This window comes from Psammomys obesus, unplaced genomic scaffold (assembly GCF_907164565.1).
Source record: "Psammomys obesus unplaced genomic scaffold, mPsaObe1.curated_primary_1811, whole genome shotgun sequence".
In the NCBI taxonomy this organism is placed as follows: Eukaryota; Metazoa; Chordata; class Mammalia; order Rodentia; family Muridae; genus Psammomys; species Psammomys obesus.
In genome coordinates, this window is record NW_026589447.1 from 2,782,650 (window position 1) to 2,794,075 (window position 11,426).

An 11,426-nucleotide genomic window follows, 5' to 3' on the forward strand; every position below is an offset into this window, starting at 1 on the left:
GTGGCATGCATGCAGAAAGGGAAGGGAGGGTGGGATCGGGCGGGGAGAAGGGAGGGGCTTATGGGGGGATACAAAATGAATAAAGTGTAATTAATAAAAAAAAATGTGTACTGCACCACAATGGAAAAATCTAAAAGAAGTGGATAAATTTCTTGATACATACAGCCTCCCAAAGTTCAATCAGGATCAGATAAGCAAAAACAACACACTACCACCACCACCATAACAACACAGACCTATAACCCCTATTCAAATAGAAGCCGTAATTAAAAGTCTTCCACCTTGCAAAAACTCAAGGCCACTTGGGTTCAGCATATTACTCTACCAAAACTTCAAAAAATACCTTTAATCTTCAAATTATTCCACAAAAGCGAAACAGAAGATTGTCCAGTTTTTCTTTTTGAAGCCACAGTTTCCCTAATATTTAAACCACATAAAAATGGAAGAAAGAAGGAAAATTACAGACCAGTTTTCCTTATGAACAGAGATGTAAAAATTCTCATTAAATACTTGCAAAGCAAATCCAAGAACATATCACGGGCGTGCAGGATAGTATAGTTTTAAGAAAAACCCAAATGATGAGGAATAACAATTTTTTTTTATTTTACCTTTCTCTCATATATTACTTGCTGACTGACATTTCCTCTCACCTCTCTTCTTACAGTCCCTCCTCCCCCCGCCCTCCCATCCAACTCCTCCTCTGTTTTCCTTCAGAAAAGGGCAGGTCTCCAGGGATATCAACCAAACAGGACATACCAAGTTGCAATAAGACTAGGCACCTGGGCCTGGTGGTGGAACACATCTTTTAATCTCAGTTTAGGAGGCAAGGGCAGGCAGATCTCTGTGAGTTCATAGCCAGCCTGGTCTACAGAGTGAGTTTTGGGATAGCCAAGGCTACACAAAGAAATCCTGTCTCAAACAACCATTACAAAAAAGTCTAGGCACCATCTTTTGTATTAAAGGTGGAGAAGGTGACTCAGTCCCTGTGAGCCCCTATGTGCCCAAGTTAGTTGATTCTGTGGGGAACTGTGGCCTCATAAAAAGAACTGGGCAATCTTCCTTCCCAAGCAGGCAAAAGAGACAGAAGCAGCCCCACTCCCTCTGTTAGGAGTCCCACAAAAGTCCAAGCTATACAACTATAACATACATGCAGAGGGTCTAGCTCAGAACCATGCAGGATTATCAGTTCTTTCTAAGCCTCTCTGTGATCTCCTATGGTCCGAAGTTAGCTGATTCTGTAGGATTTCTTATGGTGTCCTTGTTCTTTCTGGCTTCTATAATCCTTCCCCCTATTCTTCCTCAGGATTCTCTAATGTTTGGCTGTAGGTTTCTGCACCTGTTTCCATCCTGGATGAAGCATCTACAGCAGAATATCATTAGTAATCATTTCACTAATTTTTTTCTGGTCCTGTTTTGTTCTATCCTAGATCTCTGGGCTATCCAGACTTTAGTTCCTAGCCCTCCAGGCAGTGTCAGGGGTGAGCTCCTTCTGATGGCATGGGTCTTAAGCTGGACCAGTGTTAGTTGGCCACTTTTTCTTCACTTTTACTTCAGCACTTCTTGTAGGCAGGACACAATGTAGGTTGAAAGCTTTGAGACTGAGTTGCTGTCCCAATCCCTCCACTTGGAAATCTTGACTGGTTACAGGAGATGACCAGTTCAGGCTCTGTATTCCCCCACCACCCCACTACTTACTAGGAGTCTTACTTAGGATCATCTTCTTACTCTTGGGAGATTCCATTGCACTAGGTTTCTGCTTCACCCCTGAAATGCCTTCCAATTCCAGTTGTCTTCCCTAGTACTCTCCCTCCATCTCCTTCCAACCCGATCCCTCTTGTTCCCACCCGCCTACTGTCCACCCGTGGTATCTGTTCTATTTTTCCTACCCAGATAGATTCAGCCATCCTCTCCCTGAGCCCTCCTTGTTACTTACCCTCTCTGGATCTGTGGATTGTAGCATGATTATCCTCTACTTTACAGCTACTATACACTTATAAGTGAGTGCATAAGAAGTTTGTCTCACTGGGTCTGGGTTTTCTTACTTAAGATGATTTTTTTTCTAGTTCCATTCATTTGCCTGCAAATTTCATGAAGTTATCTTTTTTATTTTAACAGCTGAGAAATACAGCTGAGTAATACTTCATTGTGTAAATGTACCACTTTTTCTTTAATCATTTTTTGTGTGAGAGACATCTAGGTTGTTTTCAGTTTCTAGATATTAAGAATATAACTACTATGAACATAGTTGAGTAAGTGTTCTTGTGGTACAATGGAATGTCCTTTCAGTATATGCCCAAGAGTGGTATATCTGGGTCTTGAGGTAGAGCTATTCCCAGTTTTTTGAGAAAATGCCACATTGATTTCTGAAGTGGTTGTACAAGTTTACACTCCCTCTAGCAATGTAGCACTCTAGCAATGTTTCCCTTGCTCCATACCTTCACCAGCATGTGCTGTCACTTGAGTTTTTGATCTTTGCCATTCTGACAGGTGTGAAACAGAATCTCAAAGTTCTTTTGATTTGCATTTTCCTGATGAAAATCAGGGAAATCTTTTTTTAAATTTTTTAAACTTTTATTAATTATACTTTATTCACTTTGTATCCCCCCTATAAACCCCTCCCTTCTCCCCTCCCAATCCCATCCTCCCTCCCTCTTCTTCACACATGCCCTTCCCCAAGTCTACTGATAGGGGAGGTCCCTCTTTCCTTCCTTCTGATCTTAGTCTATCAGATCTCATCAGGAGTGGCTGCACTGTCATCTCTGTGGCCTGGTAAGGCTGCTCCCCTCTCAGGGGGAGGTGATCAAAGAGCAGGCCAATCAGTTCATGTCAGAGACAGTCCCTGTTCGCATTACTATGTAACCCACTTGGACACTGAACTGCCATGGGCTACATTTGTGTAGGGGTTCTTGGTTATCTCCATGCATGATACTTGGTTGGAATATGAGACTCTGGAAAGACCCCTGTGTTCAAATTTTCTGTTCTGTTGCTCTCCTTGTGGAGCTCTTGTCCTCTCCAGATCTTACTATCTCCCACTTCTTTCATAAGATTCCATGCACTCTGCCCAACAGTTGGCCATAAGTGATTCTTGACCATTTGAAATTTCTTGACTGAGAATTGTTTAGATTTGTAAAGCACATTTTAATTAAATTATTTTCTTTGTTGATGTTTAGTTACTTTGGGTTCATTATATATTTGGGAAATTAGCCTTCTGTCAGGTGTGGAGTTGGTGAATCTTTTCCCATTCTTTGTGCTGCTCTTTTATCCTCATGACAGTGTCCTTTGCCTTAAAGAAGCTTTTCTGTTCTATGAGGTCCCATTTATTAATTGTTGATCTTAGTACCTATGCTGTTGGTGTTCTGTTCAGGAAGTTTTCTGTGTACCAATGTCTTTAAGGCTGTTTCCCACTTTCTCTTTTTTTAAGTTCAGTGTACTGTTTTTATGTTGAGGTATTTGATCCACTTGGACTTGAGTTTTGTGCAGGGTGATACATATTAATCTAATTCCATTCTTCTACATGCTGACATCCAGTTAGACCAGCAGCATTTGTTGAAGATGCTTTCTTTTTTTCAATTGTATAATTCTGGCTTCTTTATGAAAAATCTGGTGTCCATATTTCTGGTATTCAATTCGACTTCATTGATCAACCTGTCTATTTGTATGCTAGTACAATACGTTTTTTTTTTTTTATCACTATTGTTTTGTAATAAAGCTTGAATGGAGGGATTTTGATACCTCCAGAAGTACTTTTATTTTACAGAACTGGTTTTTAGCTATTATGTTTTGTTTTTTTTTTTCCATATGGAGTTTAGTATTGTTCTTTCAAGGTCTGTAAATAATTGTTTTTGAATTTTGATGGGGATTGCATTAAATCTGTAGATTGTTTTTGATGTCTATTTTTACTATGGTAATCCTACAGATCCATGTGCACAGGCGAGCTATGAAGTTTCCTCTTAGCATCACTTTTATTTTTGTCCCATAAGTTTGGATATGTTGTGCATTCATTTTCATTGAATTCTAGGAACCTTGTTAATCTAAACATTGTTTTCTTTTCTTCTTTTCTTTTATTTTTTAGGTACAAAATGCTAGTGACTTGCTGATCAAACCCCTGGAAACTTTTCGGAAGGAACAAATAGGTTTCACAAAGGTATAGTTTTTGTATTAAATGTATAAGGTCCTTTGTTTTTAATAGCAGTTGAATAGGTTTATTTATTTATTTGGGGGGTATCACCAATCATTCTGCAATGATTTAGTGGTTAACTCTATAAGAGAAGAAGATGCTTGGATATCTCAGATAGCTGTTTACCTTATTTTAGAGTTTAATTCTGTGAGTGTTTCCAAAAGAAATTGGCATTTGAGTTGCTTGGCTTCTCTAATCCTTTTGGGTGGGTGTCACTTAATTCATTGAGAGCCTCCATAGACCGAAGGGATGGACAAAGTTTGAATTGATTACTAGACCACATGACTTGGGACATGGAATCTTTGCTCTCAGTATAATTGGTTCTTAGTCCTTCAAACCCAAATTGGAATGCATAGCAATAAATCTTAGGCTATTGACCCTTTCATACCATCCTACTGGTATTCCTTACTGTTTCCCTGTGGCAGATCATAAAGCTTCTTAGCTTCTGTAATCATATGAGCAGGTGCCTTAGAATAAATCTCTGTTTCTCTTTTTCACTCGAACTCCTTATCTCACTCTCTAGCTAATACAGAAAGTAGTAATAGGATGTAGGCTGTTGCTGTAACAAATGTGCCACTTAGCAATGTTAATACACTTAGCAATGTTAATACATTCTGAGAAATGTATCTGTAGGTGATTTTATTCTTATGTGACCATCACGGAGAATACAGAACTAGATTGTATAGATCACTCAATGTAGTTTTTTTTAAATACATTTTAAATGCAGTAAGCATGAGATATTTGAGGCTACACCAGTATATATAACTTAATGTTTAACAGTAAATGATTTATAAGTCTTATACTCTAAAATTCTGATAAAAGTATGGTGTAGTAAATATATAACTTAACATAGTTTTATTCCTTATCATGAATTAAGCACATAATTGGACCAGTACATCCAATTATGTTATTGGTAACACAGTACACAGTATCACAGGCTTAAGTGATGCCTGATGCTATGATGCTATGGCTGTAAGGTCATGAGAGTGGCAGGAACTTTTCTATTCTTTCATGATATCCCTTATCTCCCTTCCCTTTCACTGTCTCCCCTCTTCCTCCTTTCACTCTACTCTCCTGAACATCTATTTCTTCCCCTTTGTTGTCTTTACTTTTTCTAATAAAATATCAGTGTTGCTCAGGAAGGACTCAAATACCTGATCTTCTTTTTTTAAGTTCCTGAATGTTGGGCTTGTAAGGTTGCCCCACCACACCCAATTCTGTTAATAATCTTTTGGAGCCACAGCATGTAGGTAGTCTGTTGTTAAAAAATATCAAATGTATGTATATTGCATATAACTATATCTAATAACAATCATGAAAGCACCACCAGAACCAAACACTTGATGGTCTTTGAGACCACAATGAACAGTGTTTAAGGCCAACCTTCAGAAAGGTAAGAGTGATATTACCTTTTTAGGAACAACCACAGCACTCAACCAAAGAGGATTATTCTGAAACCTCAAGATCTCAAGGTGTTTGACTTGTCTGATTTGCAACTTACTTGGGATCCACCAGTCCTTCACATTTTTGTCTTCTGGAATGAGGATGTCTGTCTTATGCCCATACCTGCATTTTTCTAGAAGTATGTTGATTGCTTGGTATCAGGCCCACAGCTAAAGATAACTGTTCCTCAACTATCAACCATATCTAAGTCATATCATAAAATGAATAGGTTAAACTTTGCATTTCAGGCATTTGAAGCAATACTTGAATGAGTTTGTAATGAAATTTTGGGTTTCTTTAAACATTCAGTTATGTTATGTAAATATGCTTTTGTTTTAATCCCAAGGTTGGGATTTTAGTTTGTCCACAGCTGTTAATTGTCTCCTGTTGGGTGTGGTCTTTGCCAGCTTTAATGGCCTGTCTTATGCAGCATGGAAAGGGGTATGATCTAGGACTCTGAGGGATATAAATCTGAGACTCAGTAAGGAAAAGTATGGCAGGTTGCAGAGACAGGAGACAGGCAGTGTCAGTTTGGAAAGACCAGAGACAGACGGTGTTGTGGCTGGGAGGAGACAGATGGAGAGAAATGTTTCAATGCAGCATCTTGGAGGAGTCTGCTTGCTGCATTTGCTGTTAATGGAGATTGGTATAGTTCCCCCCCCCCCATAGAACCTAAACAGCCAAGGGAAGTAAAGGGGTGTGTGCCTCCTTTCCCCACTACCCTCTTTTTTCTTTCCTAGGGTTAAAAGGTTGGTGGAAAGGAGGTAGAGGCTTAAATACCCCAGATAAAGTAGAGATTAAAAATGAGTGCTACCTGAGTTGACTTTTAAAGCTGTTGGGATGAATTAACTATATTCTGCCTGAGAGAGAGGAGTGAAGCTGGTGAGGACAGGGATGGGTAGAATGTTATGTGTGTGTCTCCCCAGTTCTAGCTATAGAAATTCTAAACTCTGTAAATATTTCTATTTCCTTTTATGGTTTCAGTTGCTTCATTTGGAAAATGAGGTGCATAAAAATAATAGCCATCATTGGTCTAAGTGCTTTGCATTTTTTCTGCACCAGAGAATTTCTTGGAGGTGTCTGGCAGGGAGGTAGTGATACTTATACAAATATACAAAAGAAGTAAAATGGCAAAAATTATAGAGTTAGTGCCAATGGCCTGGATTGAAATACAAAGATCTTTTTAGCTTCAGATTTTAACTCATTTTTGAGACAGGATTTCACTATGAAGGCGAGGCTGTCCTGGAATGTCTTTCTCCTTCAGCCTCCCCAGTGTTGGAATTACAGGTGTACCCTTCCATGCCTATTAAGCTATGCTGTCTAGATCTGTGTGGGACTTTAGGCTGGCCTCTTACTCATGCTTCTCCTGCCTTGGATGCTTGAGTGCTGAGCTTCTATGTATGTATAACTGCAGCGTGTTTGGTTTACCATTATGATAGCCATAAGATATTTATGTTTCAAGTCCTTAGTGTTGCTAGCCACATTTGAGATCCTTACTAGTCACAGGTGGATAGTAGCTATTTAGTTGGAAAGCTTATCCATAGACTTTGTCCATCATCATTGAAAGGTCTGTTGCACAGTACAATACCAGATAATTTTAGCTTCATTATCCCTGAAGCTTTCATTATTCAACATGTCAAAAGGAATATGAATACCTTCAGTTTAATTTTTTTTCAGCCTAGTAAATAAAACTATTTCCAAGGTGTATTCAGCATGTTGCCAAAGTATTCTTTCCTGTATAGGTTAAAATGTATCATCTTGAACAAGTGTCCAGGCCTAATTTTTAGAATAAAAATACACCTTGCAGTGGCTATCATTGGAATACCATGGCAATTGAGTTGGATAAAAGATATGAAAGTAGCAGGAAAGAGACATTGTCATGTCAATTAGAATCTTCAAGGTCATTGAGATATAAAGACTATGAAATGGAAATTTGAGATTATAGCTCAGTGGTATAGTGCTTGCCCAGCAAATGTGAGGCCCTGGGTTCTATGCCCACCTCTCACATGAAAATGAAAATGAAAATGGCAAAAATAATCAGTGGATGTACTCCTAGTGCTTGATATCATGAGTGAAGGTGATATGATCATTAAAGCATTGTGAATAGTCTAAATAACCCAGAAATGTTGTAGTCTACTAGTTTCATTTGGGTAAGGGTATATTTAAAAGACAGAAGAAGCTTTGAAATTATAAACGTGATACAAAAATAATTGCCATTTGTTAAATTTCAGTTATTATCTAACACTGAAAATGGTTGAAGTTGGTCATGTGTTTTGAAGCCTGCATATCTGACTTGCTTTCAATGCTGGATGAAAACAGCAAAAGTGAATGAAGTAAGGACGTGCTTTAGTGGTTGATTTTCTACGTGTAGAAAGGAAAATTCTGTGGTATGTTTTATGTGTACCAGGCCTATTAGTTTGGTGATTTTATCAATGCTGTCTCCTCGCAGCAAACTTGCAAGGTAGGACTTAAAATTTATTGTCAAAGTAAGAGACTGAGACTCTGAAGGGTTAAAGTGCCCACCAGTCTTTTTCCAATCTTAAAAATTCACCTTTTTCAGTCAGACTGCAAAGACACAGCCATTGTTAGAGTCTCAAATAGAGTGCCTGGAATTATTCCAATAGTGAAATTTAAGAAAGAGCAAATTACACTTAACTAAGGGCCAGGAAATGAAGTTGTTAATCTACTGTTCTCTTTTGTTTTTCATTGCCTCCCAGTTCCAAATACACCCATCCATATCTTCTCTGTGATAACAGACAGTTCCATCAGTTATCTCTCTACAGTTAACATGGCATTAAGCTTTCTCAATAGCAACACTACAGGTGGAAGTGACTTAATGTTTTTAGGGGCTGCAGGGTGGACTGCTACAGTGGTGGAGCTGTGATCCAGCCACTACTGTATTGCCAACCACGAAGCTTATGTCTTTTAATAATATTCCGCATGTTTATCAATCTTAAAAGGCCTCAGACATTCATATGTTAATCTAACCTTTCTCTGTAGTTACTCCTACACACATCACCGGGCCTGTCCATTGTGATGAATCTTTAGTGTGACACATCAGATGTCCTCACTGGGCCTTCATATAGTCTGATAGTGTTTAGAGGATTCACCCTGAGCCTGGCAAGCCCCCCGTGAAGTTCACCTTCAACTTATCGTATCCCCCTCTCTCTGTAAATAGTGTGCTGGTTATCTCTGGAGAGATACCTTCCTTCTAACTAGTGAGCATAAACTACCAAGACAAACAATCAGATCTCACTTCTACCCATAAGATTATATTACCATGTTTCCAGTGAGGTCTGATCTTTATCTAGTTTTGTCTTAAATATTTTCTTTAATCTTATGGGACCATATAAAATTTCCTTAAATTGTATAGATACTCTGTTGTAATGATCCCTCCTTTTGTAGTACATGGGATAAATCCTAGGTTCTTATACATGCTGGGCAAATGCTCTACCACTGAACTATAACCCTGTTTAAAAGTTTTTGTTTTGAGACAGTGTCTCAATACATTGCTGGCCTTGAATTCACTCTGTAGTCTAAGGAAGACTAAAACTTTTGGTCATGCCCTTGGCCCCCAGCCTCACAGATCACTCCCACCAGGCCTGGCTTGTAACAATTCTTGGTAGTATAATTCTGTATCCTGATTGGGCTGAAATTGAATACACAAAACTCTGTTGCTAGCTGGCTTTATGACTTTACTAGTAGTTGCTAGGCACTATCATCATTGACAGAGTAACACAGCCAGTACTATGTTCCCACTTGTGGACTTCTATTCAGGTATAGACAGATTTTGACTATGTTACAGAAGAGAAATTCAAGGTAAATCATTATAAATCAATACTATTGAATGGAAAATATTTATATAGAGACATATTGGAATAAGACTATGATCCTAAGACAGTGTGTGGGCTTCTTCAGAGACTGTCATGCTATAATGGCTATTTATATGACTTTGTAAGGACATGGAAGGAAATAGAATGGGAAATAGAAATGTAATAATATTTTAGTAAAAAAATAAAGTTACATTACTCAAGAATGTGATTTACAGCAAGGTTTTAAGATTAAGCAAAGCTTAAGTAAAGTTTAAAACTAACTTTTAAAATTAACTTAACATAAAAAAGATTTGAACTAGTATATTAACATTACTTAGAGAACTTTCTTTTTTCAATGAAATGAGGTCATTTTGGGGGAATACTATCTAATATTAGAGATAAGAAAGGATGGCTAATATAGTAAAAATCAAGGTTACAAATATTCTTGCCCTAGGTTAGTGTCATTCATTTTTGTTTTTAACATCAATATTGGAGCTTTCTTTAGAAAAACATACATTACTTCTACAGATAACTTTGGTTTTGTAGGTTGTACTGAAGTTTCTTGACTCTGAGTCAGCAGGGAAGACTAGATCCTGGGATCCTGTGGATCCTGTGGTAATGGTATTTTTCCATCTCATGTCTCCCGGATTTTCTCTGCCTTTGTATCCTACCTCAGTGCAATGCCCTGTCATCTCTCTCTCTCTCTCTCTCTCTCTCTCTCTCTCTCTCTCTCGCCTTTGAATGACACTGTAAAGTAGAGGCTGTTATTCTCTATTAAAAGATGAGGACACTAAGATTTAGTGTGATATGGTATCTAATGTCACTCAGGTAGGAATGGTATTGCTTGGAATTGAGTTCAGGTTTTCTGGTGTAAGGCTTGTTTCATTTTATATAATTTCTCATGTGTATAATAACAATTAACTGGAGATATGCTGGGTTAATTTTCCTTGGGAGATGTGAACAAATGTTTGTATACCCCAGATAGGGCAACAACAACCGATCAGAATAACATATCCACAGAAGTCTAGCTATGTTAACCAATGAGCTTATTAGACTTACTTAGAAGAGACCGCTCAAGGTGTTACTTATAAGAATAGGGTCACTCAAAGGTAAGAATATTATGAAAAATCCATCTTTAACATGGGTGATGATTCATTAAAGCTGCAACACAGAGGAGTTCCCAAATACATGTTAGTAAGGACTGTGTGGATGCTACATTATTGGGATCCCACTTTCTCTTGACTGTCCACCTTCTGTATACTCTAGCAGCTCTCCTAAGACTACTTATATCTAGGGATAAGAGGAAATTGTTGAGAATCCAGTTGTGCTGTGCTCTAAATTACTCCATACTGTATAGAAGAGTGGTTTTTCAATCTGTGCCTTACACTGAGAGTCTCCATTTTTTTTTTCCTATTGAATAAAGTTTATTTTGAGAAGCTTCAGTCAAAACAGTTTGGAAACTATGAAATGAGTCATTTTTTCTTAAAGAAATGTGACTTTGTCTATTCCCACTTCATTTTAGGTTTGGTAGGAGACATCGTTAGTCCACAGGGTTTTTAAAAGCATGTTTAAGATTCCATAGGTTTAGTATAACATCACTAATGGTTTCTTTTTTTTATTTTTTTTATTAATTACACTTTATTCATTTTGTATCCCCCCATAAGCCCCTCCCTCCTCCCCGCCCGATCCCACCCTCCCTTCCCTTTCTGCATGCATGCCACTCCCCAAGTCCACTGATAGGGGAGGTTCTCCTCTTCTTTCTGATCTTAGTCTATCAGTTCTCATCAAAAGTGGCTGCATTGTCCTCTACTGTGGCCTGGTAAGGCTGCTCTCCCCTCAGGGGGAAGTGATCAAAGAGCAGGCCAATCAGATTATGTCAGAGGCAGTCCCTCTTCCCATTACTATGTAACCCACTTGGACACTGAACTGCCATGGGCTACACCTGTGCAGGGGTTCCAGGTCATCTCCACGAATAGTCCTTGGTTGGAGTATGA

The 11,426-nt window shown here is 38.4% G+C and overlaps 1 protein-coding gene across 1 annotated transcript in view; it reads left to right on the top strand.

The window, feature by feature from the left end:
* Positions 1–11,426, top strand: part of Ophn1 (oligophrenin 1) — a 389,706-nt gene that overhangs the window by 163,142 nt on the left and 215,138 nt on the right. The window contains exon 5 of the mRNA XM_055605072.1: positions 4,073–4,144. Within this exon, the coding sequence (XP_055461047.1) occupies positions 4,073–4,144 (72 nt within the window). The remainder of the gene's footprint in view (positions 1–4,072; positions 4,145–11,426) is intronic.